The sequence below is a fragment of the Hemitrygon akajei genome, chromosome 16 (genome assembly GCF_048418815.1).
Source record: "Hemitrygon akajei chromosome 16, sHemAka1.3, whole genome shotgun sequence".
Classification (NCBI taxonomy): Eukaryota; Metazoa; Chordata; class Chondrichthyes; order Myliobatiformes; family Dasyatidae; genus Hemitrygon; species Hemitrygon akajei.
The window spans coordinates 62,281,351-62,308,631 of record NC_133139.1 but is presented as its reverse complement, the minus strand read 5'-3'; the positions used below and the strand labels follow the sequence as shown (position 1 = coordinate 62,308,631).

General features: G+C 42.9%; 1 protein-coding gene across 2 annotated transcripts in view; it reads right to left on the bottom strand.

The window, feature by feature from the left end:
• Positions 1-11,753: 11,753 nt before the first annotated feature.
• LOC140740109 (zinc finger SWIM domain-containing protein 5-like) overlaps positions 11,754-27,281 on the bottom strand; it is a 105,228-nt gene continuing 89,700 nt past the window's right edge. For both annotated transcript variants that reach the window (XM_073069011.1, XM_073069012.1), the window contains exons 11-15: positions 26,928-27,063; positions 23,532-23,689; positions 16,522-16,685; positions 15,780-15,861; positions 11,754-13,861 (exon numbers count right to left, since the gene is read on the bottom strand). In XM_073069011.1, coding sequence (XP_072925112.1) covers positions 12,999-13,861; positions 15,780-15,861; positions 16,522-16,685; positions 23,532-23,689; positions 26,928-27,063 — 1,403 coding nt within the window. In that variant the 3' untranslated portion in view covers positions 11,754-12,998. The remainder of the gene's footprint in view (positions 13,862-15,779; positions 15,862-16,521; positions 16,686-23,531; positions 23,690-26,927; positions 27,064-27,281) is intronic.

The window sequence follows — 27,281 nt, the reverse complement described above, 5'->3', positions numbered from 1 at the left end:
TTGGCGAGTAAGGTAAAGGAAAATTCTTCAATTATGTGAAGAACAAAAGGATGACGGGAGTGAAGGTAGGGCTGATTAGAGATAAAGGTGGGAAGATGTCCCTGGAGGCTGTGGAAGTGAGTGTGGTCCTCAATTAATACTTCTCTTCAGTATTCATCAATGAGAGGAAACTTGATGACAGTGAGGACAATATGAGTGAGGTTGATGGTCTGGAGCATGATGATATTAAGGGAAAGGTGGTGTTGGAGTTGTTAAAATACATTAGGACGGATAAATCCCTGGGGCCTGACGGAATATTCCCCAGGCTGCGCCATGAGGCGAGGGAAGAGATTGCTGAGCCTCTGGCTAGGATCTTTATGTCCTTGTTGTCCATGGGAATGGTACCGGAGGATTGGAGGGAGGTGAATGTTGTCCCCTTGTTCAAAAAAGGTCGTAGGGATAGTCCAGGTAATTATAGACCAGTGAGCCTTACGTCTGTGGTGGGAAAGCTGTTGGAAAAGATTCTTAGAGATAGGATCTATGGGCATTTAGAGAATCATGGTCTGATCAGGGACAGTCAGCATGGCTTTGTGAAGGGCAGATCATGTCGAACAAGCCTGATAGAGTTCTTTGAGGTGGTGACCAGGCATATAGATGAGGGTAGTGCAGTGGATGTGATCTACATGGATTTTAGTAAGACATTTGACAAGGTACCACACAGTAGGCTTATTCAGAAAGTCAGAAGGCATGGGATTCAGGGAAGTTTGGCCAGGTGGATTCAGAATTGGCTTGCCTGCAGAAGGCAGAGGGTCATGGTGGAGGGAGTACATTCAGATTGGAGGGTTGTGACTAGTGGTGTCCCACAAGGATCTGTTCTGGGACCTCCACTTTTTGTGATTTTTATTAACGACCTGGATGTTGGGGTAGAAGGGTGGGTTGGCAAGTTTGCAGACGACACAAGGGTTGGTGTTGTGGATAGTGTAGAGGATTGTCGAAGATTGTAGAGAGACATTGATAGGATGCAGAAGTGGGCTGAGAAGTGGCAGATGGAGTTCAACCCGGAGAAGTGTGAGGTGGTACACTTTGGAAGGACAAACTCCAAGGTAGAGTACAAAGTAAATGGCAAGATTCTTGGTAGTGTGGAGGAGCAGAGGGATCTGGGAGTACATGTCCACAGATCCCTGAAAGTTGCCTCACAGGTAGATAGGGTAGTCAAGAAAGCTTATGGGGTGTTAGCTTTCATAAGTCGAAGGATAGAGTTTAAGAGACACAATGTAATGATGCAGCTCTATAAAACTCTAGTTAGGCCACACTTGGAGTACTGTGTCCAGTTCTGGTCGCCTCACTATAGGAAGGATGTGGAAGCATTGGAAAGGGTACAGAGGAGATTTACCAGGATGCTGCCTGGTTTAGAGAGTATGGATTATGATCAGAGATTAAGGGAGCTAGGGCTTTACTCTCTGGAGAGGAGGATGAGAGGAGATGTGTTAGAGGTATACAAGATATTAAGAGGAATAGATAGAGTGGACAGCCAGCACCTCTTCCCCAGGGCGCCACTGCTAAATACAAGAGGACATGGCTTTAAGTTAAGGGGTGGGAGGTTCAAGGGGGATATTAGATGAAGGTTTTTTTCACTCAGAGAGTGGTTGGTGCATGGAATGCACTGCCTGAGTCTGTGGTGGAGGCAGATACACTCGTGAAATTTAGAGACTACTAGACAGGTATATGGAGGAATTTAAGGCGGGGGGGTTATATGGGAGGCAGGGTTTAAGGGTTGGCACAACATTGTGGGCCGAAGGGCCTGTACTGTGCTGTACTGTTCTATGTTGGAAATCTTCAGCAACGTACCAAATACTGCAGTAACTCAGCAGGTTTTGCAGAAACTATTCTAAAAGAATAAACAGTCAAATTTTTGTGCTGGGTCCCATCATCAGGACTGGAAGGAAAGGGGGCAGAAACTAAATAAACTTTCCTCCTCATTGACGGGCCCCACTTTGCCCCCTTTGATTATTTATTCCCCTCCATAGATACTGCTTGATTTGCTGAGCTCTCCAGCATTTTCTGTGTCCTCCAGAAACATTTGGCCCCAGTGATCTCCTCACATCACTAAACCCACTTTTGTCTCTGAATTGGCAGTTTAAGTGCATCCTATAAGCTCCAGCGCCCTGGGCTCAATCCTCACCTTTGGTTCTGTCTGTGTGGAGTTTGTACGTGTTCCCTGTGAGTGTGTGGGTTTCCTCCTACATCCAACAGATACATAGGAAAATTCATTTGTAAATTACCTGCAGTGTAAGTGAGTGGGAGGGTGATCAGTGGGTGTTCTTTGAGCTCGAGAGAGAGAGAGGGACACAGAAACAACACTGTAACTGAGTAAATATCCCCCATTTCCTGAATTGCTCACACACTTTGGCAGAAGGGTTGCAATAGCTGGCAGGTTGGATGTGGTTTTCAGTGACCTGAGACTAAACTACAGCAGGTCTTGGAAATCTGAAATAAAAGCAGAAGTGAGGGTCTGAACAGGGTCAGAGACACGGTCCCTTGTTCATCCCACAGGCATCACCTGACCTCCCAAGTTTGTTCAGTGCCATCTGCAGTTGAGGTGCAGATGAGGAAGTGGCATAGGTGGGTCCTGGGGGAAGGAATTCCTCAGTGATTTTGGACCCTATAATAAGCTCAGGTACCACCTCCAGAAGACCATCACAAAACAAAGAGGCAATTCTGGGTGAAATTGGAGACACAATTAAATGTACAGCAGCCATGGCAAGGTTTGCACATAATTACTTCTTATTATATGAAAACCAACAGCATAAATGGCTGTGATGCTTCACCTCCCAATGTGCTCAATAGCTTTAATGCACGATTTGAAAGGGAGAATAACACTGCACCTGCTTGAATCCCCACAGCATCCGGTGACCCAGTGAACCCTGTCTCAGAGGCCAATGTTGAAACATCCTTCAAGTGAACCCTTACAAGGCATTGGGCCCCAAACAGTGTACCTGGCAGGGCATTGAAAACCTGTTCTGACCACCTAGCTAGAATGTTCAAGGACATTTTCAACCTCTGCAGAAGCTGTAGGTCTGACACCACCAAGTTCAGAAACAACTATTACGCTGCAAGCATCATGCTCCTGAACTGGTGTGAATAACTCCGAACTGATGCCACAACCTGCAGACTCACTTTCAAAGACTCTTTTCAATTCATGTTCTTGGTATTAATATTTATTTGCAGTTTCTCTTAGCACATTGGTTGTTTGTCAGTCTGCCTGTTTATGTATAGCTAATCCTAAACTTTTACACCTTTTTTCCTCTTGTAGATGCCTACAAGAAATGAATCTCAAGATAGTATATGGTAATGTATAGGGTACTTTGATAATAAATCAACTATGAATGTCTCTTTATAATGGAGATGAAGAGGAATTTCCTCAGTCAGAGAGTGGTGAATCTGTGAAATTCGTTGCCATAGGGGGCAGTGGAGGCTTGTCATTGGGTGTATTTGAGGCAGTGATTGATATGTTCATGATTGTTAAGGTCAAGAGTTACAGGGAGATGTTGGGAGAATGGAGTTGAAACAAAACAGCCTTAATTGAATGGCAGAACTGACTTAATAGGCTGAATGGCTTAATTTTACTGCTTTCCTTTAAGGAGCTGTATAATCAATATTCAGTCCTTACCTGCTGTATCTACTGAAATGGTCTGCAGGGCTGAAGATACTTTCAACAGAAAGTGGTAGATACTTCATAGTCTATCACAAGCAAAGTCCTTCGCACTGTTTTGCATGGAGCATTGCCCAAGAAAGTGGCACCCATCATCGAGGACCACCAACAATGCAGTCCATGCCCTCTTCTCGCTATTACCATCAGGTAAGAGGCATAGGTACCTTCAGTTCCATTCTACCTGGTTCAGGAACAGTTATCACCCTACAACTGTTTTGCTCATGAATGGGTAACCGTCTTGCTCCTGAATGCTCCCACATGGGTAACTTCATTCACCTCAATTAATTCCACAACCTACAGCCTCACTTTCAAAGACTTGGATCTCATTTTCTGTATTGTTTTTCTACAACTCATGGCTCCTATTTATTTTCATTTCCAGTTTGTCGTTTTGTACATTAGTTGTCAGTCTTTATGTATAATTTTCTTTTGATAAATTCTATTGTATTTCTTTATTTTCTGTAAGAGAGCAGAATTAGGCCATTTGGCCCATCAAGTCTGCTCTGCAATTCAAGCATGGCTAATCCTTTCTTCCCCCTCCTCAGTCCCATTCCCCATCCTTCTCCCTGTAACCTTTGATGCTGTGTCCAATCAAGAACCTATCAAGCTCTGCCTTAAATACACCCAATGACCTGGCCTCCATAACTGCCTGTGGTAATAAATTCTACAAATTCACCGTCTTCTGGCTAACAAAATTCATCCATTTTAAATGAATGCCCCTCTATCCTGAGGCTGTGCCCTTTTTTACTAGACTTCCCCACCATGGGAAACATCTTTTCCACATCTACAATCTAGACCTTTCAACATTTCAGAGGTTTCAATGAGATTCCCCCCCCCCCCACCAATTCTTCTAAATTCCAGCAAGTACAGACCCAGAGTTATCAAATGTTCCTCCTATGATAACCCTTTCATTCCCAGAATTGTGAACCTCCTCTAAAGCCTCTCCAAAGCCAGTACTGTACATCTTTTCTTAGATGAGCCCAAAACTGTTCACAATGCTGAAGGTCAGACCTCAACAGTGCCTTTTAAAGCCTCAGCATCACATCGCTGCTCTTGTATTCTAGTCTTTTTGAAATACAATTTCTGTAAATGCCTGCAAGAAAATTAATCTCAAGGTAGTATATGGTAACACAAATTACTTTGAACTTTGAAAATCAGAGGGGAAAAAAAAGTCCTGATAACGGGTCTGAACCTGAAACATCGATTGTTTCTAAATATCCACAGATGCTGCCCGACTTCCTCCAGGATTTGGTGGTGTTGCTCTGGATTTTCACCATCTGCAGAATCTCGTGTTTTTAAAATACAAAGCCTTGTTCAATTCCACAAGGGGGCAGCAGTGGAGTACACAGGGCCACCACATCCAAAATACCAATGTGTATTTAGTGATCAAGATTTACTAATTCATCAATCACCTTCCCCAGTGCTTGATTTTACAGAGAAGTTACACATATGTGACAGGCTCCACCCAGACAGTTGAACTGCACTACATGCTGTGAGGTACCAGCATTTATTTATATGGGAACTTTGCCAGTGTTGGTATCAGTAAGTGTTGGCAAGAATACCAGGGTGAATACATGCTGTTAAATTTACGCCAAGCACAAGGTTTACTCCACAGGAAACAAAAACAAGTGGACTACAAATTTCATGGACTTGATCTGCCCTCCACGAAGGTTACAACTGAGCATAAACAAAAGTTCACATACACCTCATTCCATCTGGGTCACCTCCAACCTGACGGCATGAACACAAACTTCTCTAACTTAATGTAATTCCTCCTCACTACTTGCCCTGCTCCTTATTGCCATTGAGGTTTCCCTCTCACCCTTTCTCTCCTCACCTCCCTCTGGTGCCACTCCTTCCTTCTCCCATTTTCTCCTCTATCAGCTTCCTTCTTCAGCCTCTTGTCTCTTCCACCTCCAAGTTTCTCGCTTCATTCCCCCTCACCTGATCTCATCTGTCAGCTTGTACTGCGCAAACCCCCCACCTCTCATTGTGGCTTCTGCTCCCTTCCTTTCCAGTTCTGAGAAAGGATCTCGGCTCAAACAGTGACTATTTATTCCCCTCCGTGCATTCTGGCTGACCCGCTGAGTTCTTCCAGAGTTGTGTGTGTTGCTCACGTTATGGCCGATGGTGTGGCTTCAACTCACTGCCCTGCTCCATCCCCATTCACATTAAGTGTTGTAGATCCTTTTGGTCCAAATCTCGGGGGGGGGGGGGGGGGGGAAAGAGAGACTCCTCTGGCAGGAGCACCAGTCTGGATTTTGAACAGGGAAGAGGCAAGACCCTCAACTCAAGAGACCAGGGAGCTGTTCACTGCCAGCTCCAGACTGCCTGCTGGGTAGGCAGCGACCTGACTGTGCTTTATCACAACCCAGTTAACCACTGTGGCAAGATGTTCAGGACCTACTTACTGCTCCAGGGATCACAACAGGGAGTGGCCATTGTTGCATCTCCCTAGTTGAGCCAGTGGTCAAACCTGGTGGTGCCAATCAAACCAGTGACATCGAATTGAATTCAAAGAATAGAACGAGTGGGAGGACAGAGGACAATTAACCCACTCACCTGTATGGCTTTGGAATGTGGGAGGAATCCCATGCAGTCATGGGGAGAAGACAAACTCGTTAAAGAGCAGCAGAATTAAACCCTGGCACTGTAATGGCAGTATGCTGACATGGACCTGAAACGTTGACTGTCTATTTTCCTCCGTAGAGGCTGCCTGACCCACTGAATTCATAAGACAAAGTAGTAACAGGGCCATTCAGCCCATCAAGTGTGCACCACATTCCATCATAGCTAATTTATCATCCCTCTCAATCCCATTCTCCCACCTACTTGATCAAGCACCCATCAACCTTCACTTTAATTATACCCAATGACTTGGCCTCCAGAGGCAATGAATTCCACATATTTACCAACCCCAGGTTAAAAGAAATTCCTCTTTATCTCTGCTGTAAAGGGACAGCCTTCTATTCTGAGGCTGTGCCCTCTGGTTCTAGCTTACCCCACTACAGGAAACATTCTCTCCACGACCACTCTATCTAGGCCTTTCAATATAAAAAAGATTTGAATGAGATCTTCCCTCCCCACACCACTCATCTAAACTCCAGCGATACAGGCCCAGAGCCATCCAACACTCCTCATACTTTAATCCTTTCATTGCTGGGATCACTCATTGCCTGGACCCACACCAATGCCAGCAGATCCTCTTTTTAAAAGAAAAAAGATTTGGAGCCAAAACTACTCGCAGTACTCCAAGTGCAGTCTGATGAATACCTTAAAAGGCTCAGCATTATGTCCTTTGCATTGATATTCTAGCCCTCTCAAAGTGAATACTAACATTGTATTTGGCTTCCTGACTACTGACTCAACCTGCAAGTTAGCCTTTAGGTTGACTTACAGTTCCTCCAGTTCCTTTGTTTGTGGCTCCAGATTTTCAGCATCTGCAGTCCCTTGTGTCTCCATCAAAGGGAGCTTGCAAGTTTTAAGCTTTTCCCTGGTTTGGTGAATGGTTTGACTATTTGGAGCACCAAGACCAAGCCTCCCCAGTTTCAGATAATTATTAAGCAGAACATCCCACAGTCCGCACCAAACTCCGGTTATAATACTCATACTGAACCCCTTCGATTTGAGTCACTCATATATTTTGATTTCGATTCCAAGAAGCTTATTCCTTCTTCCAGGAAGAAATGTTAGAAGCAAAACAAATCGAGTCAATGGCCTGCTGTTGAAATAGAGGGAGCCAAATTAACAGGATGGATGCCAGTAGTGTCAATGTCAAAGTTAGCATCCAGGCAGAACCAAGCATATCAGGGGAGGGACAGAAAAAAGTCCAAATCCAGTTACAAAATTGTGACATTCAAGAGAAAAAATCACTAAAGATTCTGCAGATGCTAGAAATCCAGAGCAACACACTCAAATTCTGAAAGAGCTCAGTGGGTCTCACCCTGAAACATCAGCTGTTTATTCCTCTCCATAGACACTGCCCGACCTGCTGAGTCCCTCCGGCATTTTGCATGAGGGGCAGAGATGGATAGGGGCCTTCTTCCCACCCCTTCACCAGAGTCAGAACTCTAAAAAAAAATAGAAGCCAGGGGTTTAAAATGAAAGGGGGAAAGATTTAAAGGGAATTTGATGGACACGTTTTTCCTCCACACGGGCTGCCAAGGAAGTGGTAAAGGTGGGTTATTAGAAGGTTTAAAGACATTTGGAGAGGTATAGATAGGAAAGTTTTAGAGGTTAAATGCAGGCAAGTTGCCTAAATATTTTACAATATTAGCATAGATAGGCAACTTGGTCAGCATGGATAATATGGGCCAAAGGGCCCGTTTCTTTGCTGTATAACTGAAACAAGTCAGGTGAGATGACCCAGAACACAGGAGGAAGCATAGCAAAGTAGCAGTGGTCAGAGCATCACTTTCCAGTGCCAGAGATCAACCCCATGTACATTCTCCCCATGACTGGGTGGGCTGTCTCCACATGTTTCAGTTTCCTCCCACATTCCATAGATGTATGGGGTGGTAGGTTAATTGGTCACATGGGTGTAACTGGGCAGCGCAGGCCTGCTGAAGCAGAAGAATCTGTTACTGTGCTGCACCTCTAAAAAGGGAATCACTCACGGCTTCAGAAGGGAATTGGATGGACTTGCGAGATGGCTTGCAGTTTCCAGACTGTAGGGGAAGGTGTCTGGCTGGATTGTTCAACTAAGAGTTAGCACGGATAGAGCTGATTGACCTCTCTACATTGATTCCGAGCAAACTTACCCATCTGTGTAACAAAGAAAATGGAGGAACTCAGCAGACCAGGCAGCAAAGGAGGGGAAGCATTTTTCTAAATTCCAGAAACCACTTCCCTATTTTATTTTATTCCCATGGGCTTCCTCATCCCTTCTCTTCCATTCCCAGCTCAAGACCTGCTCATCACCTCCCTTTAGTTCTGCATCTCCTTTCCTACAGTCCACTGTCCTATCAGATTCCTCTTTCAACACTACCTCTTCTGCTTATCACATCCCAGCTTCTCTCTATCACATGATGAAACCCACAACACTTTCAGTAAAGGTCAAGGTGAGTTGGACATTTCCCAAAATCCAGCGGGTAACACCTTGCAGCACTGGAAAGTAAACTGACCAAAATGAAACCTATTTCATGTTCAACACCTCCCTCTGGTTACCCACCCCTTCCCTTTATTCCTTGATCCACTGTCCCTCTTATCAGATTGCTCCTACTTCACCCCTTTACCTTTTCCACATATCACCTGCCAGCTTCTCACATCATACCCAACCTCTCCATCCACCTGGTCCCACACAGCTTGTACTCCTTCCCTTCCTCCCTCCATCTTACTCTGACTTCTGCCCCCCTTCCTTTACAGTCCTGAGGGTCTCAGCCCAAAACAATAACTGCTTATTCCAAAAGAAAAAAAAGTGATGCCTGCCCTGCTGATTGTGTGTTTTGCTCTAGATTTCCAGCATCTGCAGAATCTCTCGCGTTCATTTCATGTTCACCTTGCTCCTAGTTGACACGCTGTGTGCGATGTACCTTGGTCTAAATAGGTGACTGCAGGGAATAAGGTTTTACATGCTGAGCCAGTCAACCTGAAACTCATCCACACTGCCCACTCACTGCTCAGTGTTAGTTATCGTCACTCCAGCTCCACTGCCCTCACTTTGTCCTCATTGCGTTCTGACGTCAGCCGTCTGACCTTGACCCACATTACTTCATTTGTACAGAAGCCAGGAGACCAAGCAGCCAAAAATGGTTCAGACAGAAACGCATGGCTGAACATCATATCGCCATAGTGGAAGCAAGTTTAATGTTGTCAAGCCAAGGCAGGATACAGTTAAACTCCAAACACAATTAGGCAACACAATGGCAAGGCTGGGAGAGCCAAGGCCAAACAGCACCAGTGATCCAGTTTAACTCTGATTTCTGGTGCTGCCTGTGTGGAGTCTTCATGTCTTTCTTATGACCATCTGGGTTTCCTCTCATCTTCCAAAGACTTAGTGGCTGGTAAAGATCAGCTTTACTTCTAACTTGTACATCAACACAGTGAAATGCATCATTTGTGTCAAATCAAATCATTAATGATACAGTGGGAGCAGCATTAGGGTTAGGGTAGAGTCAACACACAGTGATGCACACAACCTAACCCTAACCCGTACATCTTTGGAATGCAAGAGGAAATTGGAGCAGTCAGAGGAAACCCACACAGTCACAGTGGGAACATACAAACACCTTACAGACAGTAGCCAGAATATTACAACTGATGCTGTAAAGTGTTGTGTTAACCACTTTGCTACCATGCTGCCCTAATTGGCTGCTGTCAGTTGGGAATGTAGGGAGAATAAAACTGAATAATGGGCAATTGGGTCAGCATTGATTGAAAGGCTGGCACAGAAGTGCAGTAGTTAAAGCAATGCTTTACAGCGACAGTGAAATTGATTGTGGTTCAATTCCTACCATTGTCTGTAAGGAGCTTTTCTGTCTCCTGTGACTGCTTGGGTTTCCTCCAAGCACTCCGATGTATGAAGATGTACAGGTTGGGTTTAGGCACAAGTGACACATTTCACTGCATGTTTCAATGTACATGTGACAACTAAAGTTCATTTTTATCTTTGTGTCCATCAATGACTAATTGGCATCATTCTGCCTAGTTGCACTATATCCCTCTAGGACTAATTGGCAGAATAATGCTCGAGGTAGACAAGAGAGTGAAAACAAAGGGGAGGACAAAAGGTCAAAACAACACAAAAAGCTAAACTTAGTCAGGTCAGATGTACTGATGGGAAAAACGGAGTAAAATATTTCAGATCAGTTGCCTTTCAACAGAAGTTCAGAGTAACAGGCACTGTGGTCGGCATGGACTGGATGGACCAAAGGGCCTGGATGTGTGCTGTATTGATCTAGGACTCAATCTGTAGCATTTTATTTTATTTCAGATTTCCAGTATCTGCCACATTTTCCTCTGGGATTACAAAGTCAAAGTGGACAGGTATGTTGGCGCTCTGCGCCATGTAGACTCAGGCCCAAAAGTGTTTATGCCCCTCAATAAGATGCTGCCCGACCTGCTGAGTTCCTCTGGCATTTTGTGTGTGTTACTCGATGAACAGCTGATTTCACTGCACACACTTCAGTGAAGTGACAAATGAACAAACACACAGAAATTCATCTTAATAGGTTATTTCTGAACAGTGAAACCATTTACAAACTTTAATAAATATTTAACAAAAAATTGAGGATACACTGTACAAAAATCAAGAGCAATTAAACTGACCAGCAGCTGTTTTAAGCTTAACCCTACAGCTGTGCAATACATCAAAAAATTTAAAGATGACAATCTGCTTGCCCACAAAAGGAATTCAAGTACTATATTACACATATTCCATAAATTAAAGGTTTTAACTTTTTTCATATTAATTTGACAAATAAAATACTATTTACAAAGCATTTTCTTCTTCCCTGAGAATGGGCTCAGTCACAGCACACACAGGTTTACAAAAAAAAACACTCGCCTGAACAGAATGGCTTAAGTTATCTTCTTCCTTTTCAAAATTCAAGTTTGGCAGGAGATTGTTGGCAAGAGAGAGACAAGCGAGAAAGCGTTGGAAGGAGGTATACATCAGAAGATTTGGTATAGTACGTTACATGTGGTAATTCACTAGGGTCTCCAAGTTTTTTTTGGTCGGTGTCAACTTGTAAAAAAAAAATTACCACAAAGGGAAGAGGTTCCCTGTACCAAGTGTACAGCAAAGATTACCAAGGGTGTTTTCTCCACAAATATTTTAACTACCACAGTGTTTCTGACAAGAGTATTCCAGCGGAGCAAGTTAAATTTACAGCATAATTTAGCTTAAAAATATTAAGATTGCTCCAAAAAATTTTCAGAAGAGGGCAGGAACACGAGGGAAAAAAAAACCTTTAACTAGCGACAACACACACAAAATGCTGGTGGAACACAGCAGGCCAGGCAACATCTATAGGGAGAAGTGCTGTCGACGTTTTGGGCCAAGATCCTTCGTCAGGACTCGGCCCGAAACGTCGACAGCACTTCTCCCTATAGATGCTGCCTGGCCTGCTGTGTTCCACCAGCATTTTGTGTGTGTTGTTGTTTGAATTTCCAGCATCTGCAAATTTCCTCGTGTTTGCTCTTTAACTAGCGAGTTGGGCAAGAACAAAAATAGTTACGACTTCTCAGCATGACACTATCCTGTTTGTGAACAGTATTTGCTGGTTCAGTTATACGTTACTGCCCCATTTCACTTACTGATCACACTTGTAAGTAGTTAGGCTGGGAAAAGGATTTACTGACCCTCACGCAGCTTGAGCAGGAAGCATTACGATAGGATGCAACTTAAAGGCATTCCAGTTGTTAAAAACAAATTCAAGCGAAATGCAAAGAGGATTGAATCTTGAGGAACATTTAAAAATACTGATAGTGAGTGAAACCGTGGGAAAAGGTGTTGCTTGGGAATAGAACACTCCCATTTTTTGGCACCAAATGTCAACATCACCTATTGAGATAGATCACAAGGGAGTGAGAGACAAATCCAAAACTCCACTCCACTCCTCCCTCTAACTCTGAACTATAATTTCTGGAGAGCTCTCTTTAACTGAACCTGTGTAAGATCAGCCGCATCTCCAGCGCTGGTCTTTGCTGGATGGTTTCAAGATTGGGAGCTATCAAAGCAACAACAGCATTAACACACAGGCAGCTTACTAGCTATGGCACACCGAGGTTTGTGTTGGAGGGGTGGAGAGTGGGGCTAGGGCAGGAAGTGGGAGTTTCAAACAGGTCTGACCAAACTGGTGTCATACAGGAAAGCAAAGAATCATATAACACTCAATGAGTCCATCACATCATACCCTCAAAGGAGGGGCCAATCCTGTTGTAAAACATTTAACCACCCTTAGAGTTCATGACTTTACCCTTGCCCACTGAAATAACAAGGTACAACCATTGCTAAACAGGGACTGCCATAGAACATCATCACAAAGAAACCTCGGGTCTGTGAAATGATTTGGGACACTTAGCTGGGATAACTCACACCTTGCTAGTTTAGTATTCCTATTCCAGTCTGATCCCCACCAAAGACAACATCCAGATTCCTAACTCCAGCAACTGTAAGCCCTGTCTGGCAGGGTGCAGAGGCAGTGTTCCAAACTCAGGCCCTGCTGAGACTCAGACTGGGGCACAACCAGTTCCTATTTATGGCTGCACCAATAGTGTGCACATGGAATGACTTTGTTATTTTGGCTCTATCAATAGAAAGGAGTTCACCAGAACAAAGGAAGACTAAGGAAAGGAACAATCCTGAATTTCAGCCAAAACGCTCTCGAACCAGCATCATGAGCTTCTTCTTGCCTTTGTAAGTCTGTTTGAGGTTGTCTATGAACTGCGTAAATTGTATGTGTCCATCCTGAGCCATCAGGAATGTCTCCCGAGCCTTGCTGAGAAACTCTATGAACTCGCCATAGTGGCGGGGGCTGATGTGAGTCAGACGTGAGTGGGTGGTGCTAATGTAGGCGTCGATAGTCGCGTTGAGCAACTGGCAAAGGGGGGCCTTTTCCGTCGACATGAGCTTGCCGGAATTCCGCCGGCCAGGAACGCCAGGCAGGCCAGGGGCAGACATGGTGCACCTCCGCAGAATGTCCGACAACACGGGGGCACACTGCACGCTCTTAATGACCAACGGTACTATGGCAGCCAGCTCATTCTTGCCCAGTGAGTGGCTCAGGGAACAGGCCCACAGCACGTCAGTGATGGCTGGGTGGGTGTCCTGGTTGTAAGTTACGCTGAGGTGGGACAGGGCCAAGCTGGCCATTTTGTAGGCGCGGATGGGGAAGCCCCTGTGCTCCATGTACCGAGCGATGGTGAACAAGTGTGAGTAGCTCATACCCGTGGAGGCCGAGTCAAGAACGATCTGGTACGCTGTTTCGAAGGCCACATGGTTCTTCTCACACAGAGTAAGGGCAGACAGGGCGCAGTTCTGAGGGTCTTTCATTGTACACTGGAGGGCAACCGTCCGGGCACAACTATCCAGCTCCTCGCGCTGGGTATAGTCCAGGTTCAGGCGCAAGACAGTGGCATGGGAGGTCACCGTGGCAGCTACGATTGTGGTAGCCTCGGTTGGAGTGAAGAGAGAATACCAGTTCTGCATTATGTTCATCAAGGCACAAACACCTGCAAAGACAAGAGTAGGACTCAAACATTGCAAGCAATTTCATTTCTCCAACTTACAGTAATTTCACTCCCTCCTTCACCTCCACTCCTTTTCCATTTCCCATTCTGGCACCCCTCTCATCTCCTCACCTGTCCAACACATCACCTCCCTCTGGTTCCCCACTTCCTTCATTTTCTCCCATGGTCCGCTCTCTTATCAGATTCCTCCTTTACTCCTTTACCTCTTCTACCCATCACATCCCAGCTTCTCAATTCAACCCACCCCTCCCCCACCTACCTACCTCCTCATCTGGTCTCACCTGCCAGCTTATACTCCTTCCCCTATCCCACCTTATTCCTGATGAAGGGTCTCAACCCAAAACGTCAACTATTTATTCCTCCCCATGGATACTGCCTTTGGCAATTTCATCATTTGTCAGAACTGACACAGGCATAAAAGATTATAGAGTTCTTGAGGCCCATTGTTAACTGGCAGTAGAAATTTGCCAACCCTATTACTTCAGAAGACAGCAGCTATTTCACCACCCACCACTTGCCCCCCAACCACCAACAAAATCTCTCACACAACACTGCAAGTGCTGGATGAGGGATTTGTTGGCTACAATACCAGAATGGAACCCCCTGCCTTTCAAGCACATACATTTGATCTTTGATATGTGTTCAAGTAAAAAGGGCAGGAGGGGGGAACTTAAATAGGTTCAAAACCTTGACAAACTTCTATGTGGAGGATATTCTGACTGGTGGCATTGCAGCTTGATATGGAAACACCAAAGCTCAAGAATGGAAAAGCCTACAAAAAGTGCTGGATTCAGCCCAGTCCATCCCAGTCAAAGCCCTCCCCACCATTGAGCACATCTACAATGAGCACTGCCACAAGAAAGCAGCATCCATCAATGACACCCACCATCCAGGCCATACTCTCTCCTCACTACCACCGGCAGGAAGTACAGGAGCCTAAGGTCCCATATCACCGGGTTCAGTAGTAGTTATTACTCTTCAACCATGAGGTTTTTGAACTGGTGTGGACGATTTCACTCACCTCAACTCTGAACTAATTCCACAACCTACCGACTCACTTTCAAGGGCTCTATAACTCATGCTCTCAGTAGTATTTATTTATTTTTTATTTGCAGTTTGTTAACTTTTGCACATTGGTTGTTTGCCAGTCTTCGTTTGTGTGTAGTTTTTTAAAAATTGATTCTATTCTATTTTTCTACTGTGAATGCCTGCAAATAAACTGAATCTCAAGGTAGTATATGTTAACATACTTCTACTTTGATAACAGAATTTTTTGAACTTTTAAGTTTTGAAATAATTCACAAGTAAATGTCTACCCATTCAGCATTCCCTCCAGTACTGTATCCAGGCTGGCGCAGACTTGGCTCAAACCAGCACTGAATCAAATGGCTGCCTCTAATCCATAGCTAAATGGATTCAGAGGCAACATCCATCTCAGGAGCAAGGACATCCAAAGTTAATTGGGTTAAACATGACTAAGAATTACAATTCGCCACAGCATCAGTGAGGAATGAGAACACGGGCTCCACAATTCAAATCTGTACTGGCTGTTAATCAGCCAAAACTACCTTAAAAAGAAATTTCTGGCATTTCACTGGTATCTGCTGAGTACTAATGCATTGCAGTGTAGAACAACTTCCTTCCCTCCACTATCAGATTTCTGAGCAGTCAATTCATACTACCTTGCTATTCCTTCTTTGCACTTTACTGTTGTGTCAAAACAAATTTCATGACATACGTTAATAATAAACCCAATTCCATTTCCTGCATATATTAAGATGCATAAATATCTTTGAATTAAAACAAATCCCACAACTTTGCTTCTGTGCAAGACATGCAGGTTAGTGTTTTATGGCATTTCAGGGAAGGATGGAGAGATGCTTTCATTGTGAACTCTCACCAACTTCTGTAGCACAGCTCACCAGCCAGCGAACCATCTCACGACGACGCCAATTCATGGTCGATAGTGTCATCCTCATAACCTGCAGGGTGAATGCATTCCAGTGAAAACGTTCTACAGTCTAACATCTACATAGTTACATTAAAACAAGTTCCAGTACAGTGGGTTTGGAAACAATTGAGTGGGCTTTCAATTACACAGCTTCTTTTTAAATATCAAATTAAATTTATTCATAATCAAAAATTATTTTCAAGAATAAACTGTGCAATACCTTTCATCATTACATTCACAGTCAATGGGTTATGTGGCATTTTATTACATTCCTTAAAAGCAATACAAGTTCATGCAGCTTAGGTTGCTGGTTAGACTCTGGCAACACCAGAGCAACACCAAGGTTCTAGGAACTCAGCAGGTCAGGTAGCTTCTATGGAGAGGAATGAATAGTCAATGCTTCTGGTTGAGACTCTTCATGAAGGATCAACTTTCTTTGCCAGATACATGAACATGTATTAGGAATATGCGGTAGTGTGTTGGTCAGGTAGACTTGGTTAATGGTTAAAAAATTAACAATTATAAAGAATTCATCAGGAACTCTACCCAAAATATGAATTGTGCATTCCTTTCCTTAGATGCTGCCTGACCTGCTGAGTTCCTCCAGCATTGTATCTCACTCTGGATTTCTAGCACCTGCAGAATGTCATGTTTATTGTAAACACCATTAGTAAATACACTAAGATCTCACCTGTAGCCCCAGCTCCAGAGATACATTGAGGAGTGTAATATCAGGTGCACAGTTGGGAGGTGTCGCTGTCTTGCAAGCATCCTGTGCCAGCTTGTAAATGAGTGATGGAGAATGGATGTTCTGCTGAATGGATTCCAACACCACTCGCAGCCACTTTGGGTCTCCTGCAAATAGGAAATATTAATAGATTGATCAAGCCATTAAAAAGATAGCTCGGTGCCCAAAACTCAAGCCCAGTTTTCCACCCAGGTCTCTAGGTATGGAATATTTTAAACACATGATGCAATGGAAGTCATTTAGAGAAATACAGTCTGAAAAATGGTCCATGCTGACTGATGCTGTCAATCCAATTTTCCTTTGTTTGGCCCATATCCCTCTATTGTTTAGATTAGATAAGCTTTATTTGTCACATATACATCAAAACACAGTGAAATGCATCATTTTTATCAAATTAGTGATGATCGTGCTAGGGGCAGCCCACAAGTATCAACATGCTTCTGACACCAACATTGCATGCCTACGATTTACAAACTCTAACTTGTAAGTCATTGGAATACAGGAGGAAACTGGAGCACAGAGAAAACACATGCAGTCATGGGAAGAATGTACAAACTTCTTACAGACAGCAGCAGGAATCAAACCCCGATCTTATAGCTGGTGTTGTATAGCATTGCAATAACCTCTACACTATTGTGCCACCCCTTAACCATGCACCAATCCAAATGTTCTTTAAATATAGTCATTGTGCCTGCCTTTGTCATCTCCTACTGTGATCTCTTTAATTAAACTGAAGACTCGAAGATAAAGATTCAGACTTACAGCAATTACTGTAAAATCTGAAGACCTTAGTTCAGTGGAGGTACCAGTTTTCTGCAAGAATAATTATATTTTTTTATTTAGTTAAATGACTGGCAGGTGTGGTTGTTGCTGTCAAGGAGGAATTTATCACCATTCCTAAAATACCCTCCAAGGTGGCTTGTTGGGTGACTTCACTGGCAGTACAGAGTCAATGGTATTGGTGATCTAATCAGAAACTATCAAAAGAGCCACATTTTCTTTCCAGAAGGAAGGGAATTTTAAAGCAGTAATTTCAGTCACTTTAACATTTTTTAAATAAAATTTCCAAATGTTGCATTAGATATTTGAGTATCTAGATCAGAAGTCCAGTCCTTCTGTTTATTAACCACTTTGCTAGTCGGGCTTTCAATTCACAAGATCCTGCAAAATTAGATGTTAAATGTATGAATTTGCCACCAAAAAGTGAATGGTGACAACACTGGATAAATATTTGATTGAAATTACTAGGCTGGAAACGATTCCCACTGAAATGACGGATCTGGTGAGCTGAATATTCTCCATATACTGCAGGATATTAGAAGCATAGCACATAGACTCAGTGACTACTTTAATGGGTACACCTGCTGATTAATGCAAATATCTATTTACCCAATTATGTGGCAGCAACTCAATACATAAAAAATATACAGAAATGGTCATGGGTTCAGTTAACACACACAAAATGCTGGAACACAAGTAGGCCAGGCAGCATCTATAAGGAGAAGCACTGTCAACGTTTCGGGCCGAGACCCTTCATCAGGACCCTTCGTCAAGAGCTCAGTTGTTGTTCAGGCTAATCAACAGGAGGAAAAAGCAATGTGATCCAAGTGATTTTAACCGTGGAATGATTGTTGGTGCCAAGCAGACTGGATTGAGCATCTCACGAACAAGTCTCTGGAGTTTATAGAGAATGGTGTGGAAGACATCCAGCAGTCTGTGGGCCCTAAAAGTGAGAAGGTCAGAGAATGGCCAGACTGACAAAAAAAAGGCAACAGTAACTAAAGTAACCATGAGTTACAACATTGGTGTGCAGAAGAGCATTACTAAATGTGCACAAACTTTGAAGTGGATGGGCTACAGCAGCAGACCATGAAGATGCACTCAGCAGCTACTTTATTCATGGCTACTGAGTGTAGAACACAACATGCAAACACCGTCTGGTAGACACACCCTTTTCATCTATAACGACACTACCCCTTCTGACAAAGGTGCTATATCGCGTCCTCTATCTGAAGGAGCTCTGGCAGAAAGGCTAGCCTAGCATTTGGGTAAGTGCAAAATGAAATACACACAGACCCCAGTTTCTACAAATACAATATATAACCAACGTCCACCTCAATGCACCTTGGAATCAAAACCAAATGTTCAACCCTTAAATCATGCTACAGTATTTGTTGACTTAAATGTACTTAAAGGAAATCTCCTTTTCTGCTTTACATGTTGGCCTCTGAGGGGAAAAAAAGGAATATGAAAGTAGCAACAAAAAAAAAGTGGAAGTGGAACATCACAGCTGACGTTTTCACAGGCTTGTCTCTGTAGGAAACCCGTGAATTTCAGTAATTGTTATGAAAGCAAGTTCTGTAAAACAGGAGTTCTGAGCTAAATGTGTTTTTAGTGGGAAACACTAGAAATGAATGCTATTGTTATTTAGAGATACAGAATGTTAATAGGCCTTTCTGGACCAACAGTCACCTAATCATACGAATGTTCCCTGGTGACTTACTAACCTGTACATCTTTGAAATGTGTACAATCTTGTGAAATAAATGCTTATAAATATTTCCATATTTAGAAACAGCTTCTTTCCCTCCATCAGATTTCTGAATAGACACTGAACAACCCATAAACACTACCTCGCTATTTTTGCATGACTAATTTATAGCATATTTTATATATTGCACTGTAATTCTGCCACAAAACAAATTTCATGACGTCAGTGATATTAAATCTGATTCTGATATCTACCAAGGATACAGCTAGTTATCGATGGCAGTTATGTTAAAATTAACAAGCTTGATTTTTATGCTTTTTGAAGTTAGTAGAACCATGAGTGAAAAACTACTGGCTGAACTGAAGCAGTGCAATAATTAGTGTAACTTTAAGCTTCTGCTTTTAAAATGCAGAATCAGCAAAAATTGGTCAAATTTCTTAAGTGTGGAATAGGAACATCATCGAGGCACTCCAGGTTTATAAAAATGATGACTTGTCAGAAACACTAAAAATTAGTTGAAATCCTAGGTTCAGTTGATGGCACTATTACCTGAGCAGTCTATGAATAAAGAAAGCAATGAGAACCATCTAAAAGTTTACAGTCACAACAGAAGGCAAGAGCTAGCACTAAGTGTAACAATGCTGGCAGCAAGCATGGCTGTGTGTGCGTGTGTCTGTGTGTGTCCGTGTCCTTAACTCCTAATGGAGTCAAGCTTTTTGCACCGATCTTTTTGGTGATTGCTTTGGGTTTTTTTTTAAAACGAGGTCAAGTTGCTAGCTCAACACTCAACCCAGGCACGGATGGAGAGCGTGCAAGGGAGCCGGCCGGATTCGAACTTGGGATCTCTCGCCCCGAAGTCCAGCGCTGACGTCATTATGCCACCAGCCGCGTAACTTTTCTTTAACATCAAAGTAAACTTCACCATAAAAATTTAGAAAACTAACCATACAATACCTTTCCATTCTTACATTCACAGTCAATGTTTTCAGTAGAGTTCTATTACATGCCTTTGAACCAAAAGGCTTGTGGCCACTCACATGGCCCTCTGGGGTGGTACACTACTACAATAACTGACAGGCTTCCTCACCCAACCTGGCTTCTCCCTCCCTAGTAGCACAAGAACCCAGAACTGTGGTCCTTCTCCACCGAACAAGACCCAAACTGAATAGGGAAGTTCTGCGCAAGTTACAGGAGACACTAAACAGCCAACAGCTCGATCTCTCCTGGAACATGGTGACACCACACTACAGGTAGATGCACTTCTACTGGAGATGAAGTAGACAGACTTCAGGACACTTACAGGACTGAAAGATTGGATAAGTTTATTTTCCTTCAGATTTGGAATACTTTAAAATTTTGATGCAAATAATGCTAAATATACAAACTTATTTCCCTATGTACCCTGGTTTTCAACCCATCTACTAAGAGTTAAGTGGTAGGATGACTGAAGATGAGGGACAACGTTTTCACCATTAGATGGTACGGCTCCAGCTCTAGAGAAAGTAGTGTGAGAGATGGAAACTTTGACTTTTAAACTGCCAACAACTGCAACTAGCAAAGAACAAAACTAGTGACGAAACATGGGATTGAGCTGAAGAGCTCTTTCTCAACTGACATTGGCCCAATAGTTTCCTTCTGCAAATTTCCTATGATTGTAGGATTTTCATATTTTGCTAAAACTAGTGGTCAAGATCCATGAAGGCCTTGTAGACCATAGGAATTCACTGATAAGAAGTTTATTGCTGCATTGAGCCAGGTTGGCTTAGAATGTTGTTACCAATGTTTGTATAAAATGGTACTGTAGAGTATCAGTTAATGTAACACTTCACAGTCCCAGCGTCAGGGTTTGATTCCCACCGCTGCTTGTAAGGAGTTTGTACGTTCTTCCTGTGACCGCGTGGGTTTCCTCCCACCCACCCAAAAAATGTATGGGCTAGGTTTAATAAATTTTGGGCATGCTATGTTGGAACCTCAGACTGTGTTGGTCATTGACACAGAACAATATTTTGTATGTTTCATTGTAAGTGACAAAGCTAAATTTTATGCAATACACAGAATACTGAAGGAACAATGTAGTGTATATGGATTAGAGCAAGGCATTTGATAAGGTACCCCATGCAAGGCTTATTGAGATAGTAAGGAGGCATGGGATCCAAGGGGACATTGCTTTGTGGATCCAGAACTAGCTTGCCCACAGAAGGCAGATAGTGGTTGTAGACGGGCCATATTCTGCATGGAGGTCAGTCACCAGTGGAGTGCCTCAGGGATCTGTTCTGGGACCCCTTCTCTTCGTGATTTTTATAAATGACGTGAATGAGGAAGTGGAGGGATGGGTTAGTAAGTCTGCTGATGACACAAAGGTTGGAGGTGTTGTGGATAGTGTGGAGGGCTGTCAGACGTTACAGCAGGACATCGATAGGATGCAAAACTGGGCTGAGAAGTGGCAGATGGAGTTCGACCCAGATAAATGTGAAGTGGTTCATTTCGGTAGGTCAAATATGATAGCAGGATATAGTACTAATGGTAAGACACTTGGCAGTGTGGAGGATCAGAGGAATCTTGGGGTCCGAGTCCATAGGATGCTCAAAGCAGCTGCGCAGGTTGACTCTGCGGTTAAGAAGGCGTACGGTGTATTGGCCTTTATCAATCGTGGAATTGAATTTAGGAGCCGAGAAGTAATGTTGCAGCTATACAGGACCCCGGACAGACCCCACTTGGAGTACTGTGCTCAGCTCTGGCCGCTTCACTACAGGAAGGATGTGGAAGCCATAGAAAGGGTGCAGAGGAGATTTACAAGGATGTTGCCTGGATTGGGGAGCATATCTTATGAGGATAGGTTGAGTGAACTTGGCCTTTTCTCCTCTGAGTGGCAGAGGATGAGAAGTGACTTGATAGAGGTGTATAAGATTATAAGATGCATTGATCGTGTAGATAGTCAGAGGCTTTTTCCCAGGGTTGAAATGGCTGCCACAAGAGGGCACAGGTTTAAGGTGCTTGGGACTAGGTACAGGAGGAGATGTCAGGGGTAAGTGTTACTTTTATTTATTTATTAACACAGAGTGGTGAGTGTGTGGAATGGGCCGCCGGCAACGGTGGTAGAGGCGGACACGATAGGGTCTTTTAAGAGACTTTTGAATAGGTACATGGAGCTTAGAAAAATAGAGTGCTATGGGTAACCCGAGTAATTTCTAAGGCAGGGACATGTTCAGCAGAATATTGTGGGCCGAAGGGCCTGTATTGTGCTGTAGGTTTTCTATGTTTCTAACTCGACAGGTCAAGCAGCTTCTATGGAAGTGAATAAACTATTTGGTTCTGAAATGTCGACTTTTCATCAGGACTGGAAAGGAAGGGGGAAAAGAGACAGTCATCAACTGTTTATTCACTTTCATAGATGCTGTCTGACCTGCTGAGTTTCTCCCACATTTTGCAAATGATGCTGTGGATGTTCAGCATCTGCAGAATCTCATGTTTTAACCAAATTTTATATAAATTTTCATGTTAAGATTTAAATAAACACCATCTTCCAAAGCAAAGCCATGCTTAAATCAGTCAATATTTGATTACATGCCAGCATCTCAAAAAGGCCCATACATCAGAATGGTTCAACAGAAGGCCTTCCTATTCAAAATTGTAAATTATTTTATTTTCTATTTTATTCCCCCCCCCCCCCTCCAAGTTTGGTGCTTTAAATTTGAGGTGATTGGAGAAAAGACTGGAGAATTCTGTTTTTTTTAAAAAAAAACAGACTGGTAGGTGTATGGAACACCCTGCCAGGGGTGGTGGTAGAGGCAGATACATCAGGGACATTTGAGAAACTGTTAGATAAAAACACAAAGACGATTAAAAAAAAGTGGAGGGCTGTGGTGGGTGCTTCTTCCTATAGGTGCTGCCTGGTCTGCTGTGTTCCACCAGAATTTCATGTGTGTTGCTTTATATTGATTTTAGAGTAGGTTAAAAGGTTGGCGCAGCATGATAATCCCAATTTCTTCCTTTCTCCTTCTGGAGAAATATAGAGCAACAGCTTCATCCAGAGAATTTTTCCCAATGAGCATAGGGCCAATATGAGGAAGCATAATTTTAAAGTGATTGGGGGAAAATATATGGGGGATTTCAGGGGGCAGATGTAGTTATTTATTTTAAAAGGTACAGAAAGGTTGGTGTGTGGAACACCCAGCCAGGGGTCGTGTTGGAGGCAGATACATGAAGGACATTCAGGAAACTTAAGACAGATAGATGATAGAAAAATGAAGGACTATGTATGTGGGAAGGGTTAGATTGATCTTTGAAGTAGGTGGAAAGGTCAGCATCATGGAGTAAAGGGCCTATACAGTTCTTTTACAAGCACTCCCCATTCATTCCCAAATAAGTTGCTGTTATGGGAACAGGTTATACAGGCATTTTCCTTCCAGCAATTACAATCACAGTAGCAAATCAAGCAGCTTAAAACAAAAGTCAATCTGTACCTTTTGCAGCTGTTAGCATAGTGGATGCCAGCTCACACTGCTGTGTTTCAAGGTGCCCGAGGATGAACCAACGTGGGTAACGACTAGGATCTACCAATGCGACCAGATGTGGGTGAGAACCATCGCCAGCTGGTGCCATTGATTCCAGCACTGGCAATCTGCAGGAAGGATAAGAAAGTTAGGAAAAGGCCGATTTCCTTATAAACACAAAATCTGACATTCAACAATTGGTTTGTAAGCGAACTTCAATGACAATCAACTTTGGAGCAAAACTGGGGAATGCATATATTCTTGTATGCATAATAGTTAAATATTTAAAACACTCAGCAATTCACTCCAATAAAATTAGTTTTTCTGTAACTGGTTATATACACATATTTGCATTATTAACAAGTACAGAGCAGTGGAGTTATTATCAATGGAATTAATGATGAAATGAAACCCAATCTCATTCTCCCAATCTGTCCAAATATTTCTGAAGATTCCCTTCTTCCACAACACTACCTACCCCTCCACCCATCTTAGAGATAACAGAGGTACTATTATTCTCTTGCATTTACCACCCGACTTTCAAGAGTGATAGGTTAATACCCTCTTTGTTAAGACTGGTTAAATAGAGAGATTTTGAAGTACTGAAAATTATTTGGGATAGCACATTTAAAACCCCAGGGAACAGTCTTAAAGCTCAGTTCTGATCTTTTTCCCCTTCAGGAAAGGGAAAACAAGAGTGGGCTCTTCTTGGAGAGGAGCCTGCAGTGTGATCTAATCAAATTTTTTGAAATACCAAAAGTTTTACTTTATTTGAGTGAGGAGAAAACTAGAAAAAAAAAACTTGTGGCAAATTTAAAGCAAAATGGCAAAGGAATTTATAGAAGATGAAACAGCACAGGAAAAGGCCCATCAGCCCATGATAGATAGATAGATAGATAGATAGATAGATAGATAGATACTTTATTCATCCCCATGGGGAAATTCAACTTTTTTTCCAATGTCCCATACACTTGTTGTAGCAAAACTAATAACATACAATACTTAACTCAGTAAAAAATATGATATGCATCTAAATCACTATCTCAAAAAGCATTAATAATAGCTTTTAAAAAGTTCTTAAGTCCTGGCGGTTGAATTGTAAAGCCTAATGGCATTGGGGAGTATTGACCTCTTCATCCTGTCTGAGGAGCATTGCATCGATAGTAACCTGTCGCTGAAACTGCTTCTCTGTCTCTGGATGGTGCTATGTAGAGTTTTCAGAGTTCAGAGTTGTTCAGAGTTTTCCATAATTGACCACATTGCAACACATTGCAAGATTAAATTAAGTGTCTTCTACCTGCACAAATTCAAAAGTCTACTGTCATATGTGCAAGTGCACACTCAGAGGCAACTTATTAGGTACAGGAGGTACCCAAAAAAGAGGGCACTGAGTGTATGAAGAGGTGTAATGAAAAACTTACTATGGCAACATGACAGACACATCAATATACCTCCATTCATCAGCGCCACTATTCTATCGGATTCCACCACTGCCCTGATGCTCATTGTGCTACCACATAAAAACACTTGTTCTGCATACCTTTACATTTTCCAGCCCACTTTTTCAATACATGTTCTTAAACATTTGAAACAAACTTCACATTCAGGTGCACTTGCATGAAGGAATAAAATTTGGCTTTTTAAGGGTTAAAAGCCTGCAAAGAAGGAGGGCTAAATGGGATTGTTCATGTTGTATAATTTTTGCAATACTGTAAAGTCAGGACAGTGTAACCATTGCTCAAGTGTAAGGCCTTCATAAGAACATTCAACCAACCAGAATACTGATCAATAGAAGGAAAACATTTTTGAGACAGCTCTCTGGAAGAAAAGTGGTTTACAGAGGGAAGCCTCTTGGATTATTTAACTGGGTCTGTGGTTACAGAACTTCTCTTGCTCAGGCAGCCAAGCAAGGGAACTGACGTAAAGATAAGCAGCATTGTGAGAGAAGTTACCCCTCATCTCATCAGCCCACAGCCTATTGATGCAAGGGCTTGGGCTTACCACAGTGGATGTCAAAATGGGTCACGAAGGGTCTCTTTAATTGCGTCACACTTCGGTGTATACAGTGTCACAAACCGCAGGTAACAAGTGGGAAGTGGAGAGTGGAGCACTGCAGCAATGAGTCACTGTAAAAGCGTTTCACTTAAAAATAGTGCAGAATAGCACTGAGATAGCTAATGCATGGAAACCCCTTTTCTTTATAGAACATTACAGCACAGTCCCTTCAGCTCTCACTGCTGTGCTAACCTTTCACCCTATTCCAAGCACAATCTAACCCTTCCTTTCTACTTAGCCCTCCATTTTTCTACCCTGTGCCTATCTAAGAGTTTCATAAATGTCCCCAAAGTATCTGCCAACCACCACCCCTAGTAGGGCTGTCCATGTACTCACCACTGTGTAATAAAACCCTACCTCTAGCATTCGCTGATATTTTGAGGCTTTATAAAGTCAGACCACACTTGGAATAGTGATAGCAGTTTTGGGCCCCTTATCTAAGCGATGTGGTGACTTAGGAGAGGGTCCAAAGGAGTTTTGAGGATGAGAAAATGAAAGGGATAACTTACGAAGAGCATTTGAAAGCTCTGGGTCTGTACTTGCTAGAATTTAAATGAATGGAGGATCTCACTGAACCTGATTGAATATTGAAAGATGTAGACAGAGTGCACATGGAGAGGAAGTTTCCTCTAGTGGAGCAGTCTAGGACCAGAGGGCACAGCCTCAGCATGCAAGGACATCCCCTTTAAAATAGATGGAGGAACTTCTTTAGCCAGAGGGTTATGAATCTGTGGAATTCATTGCCAGAGTACTGTGGAGGCAAAGTCATGGGTATACTTAAAGCAGAGGTTGACAGGTTTTTGATTAGCAAGGCCAAAGTTTAAGGGAGAAGGCAGAAGAATGGGGATGAAAGTGATAATAAATCAGCCATGATGGACTGGTGGAGCAGACTCAATGGGCTGAATGGATTAATGCTGCTCCCATGTCTTCTGATCATTCCTCCAATCACCTGAAGCTATGTCCTCTCCATGTAAATGTAGTGGATCTCACAAAGCGGGCTAGGTGAGCCAGCTGCACAATCAAAATCAGGTTCAATATCACTGGCATGTTGTGAAGTTTGTTAACTTTGTGGCTGTAAAACAATGCAGCACAAACTAAAACTGGTTCCAATTCTGTAAATTAAATGTAGTAACTGCCCTTGTGGAAACAAAGCCCACATTTCTGTACTAGTATATCACAAGATTTGTTGCAGAGTTTCATATTCTCTTTCAATTTGATCTCCTGAAATGAAATACAACTTGGGTGGGGGGGGGGGGGGGGATACAACTATTAAATGTTTAATGAGTTGTAAGGTTCAAATGTTTCACCCACCTCATTGCTCTTAAAGACACCTTGTATGCCAAATCAGGGTCATGAAGCAGGAGTGCTTTGAACAGGTATCTTGCAAAGGTGTGCATGGGTACACTCTCCCTGTGGACAACTTCTCCCAGGCCACTAAATGGACCTCCTTGGAAAAAAAAAGAACAAATTTTAGTGCCATTATCTCTGAAAGATGATGACAATTGTCCAATATAACAAGAACCACAACTCCCATGTACATTTCTAATAGTTTGCTACATGAATCTGGATGATTTAATTCCTGGGTCTCACATTTGAACTATGGCATTAACAGGACACATTTGATTTCAGCAATCTTGGTCTGGAGTTAGGAGGGAAACATTTCCA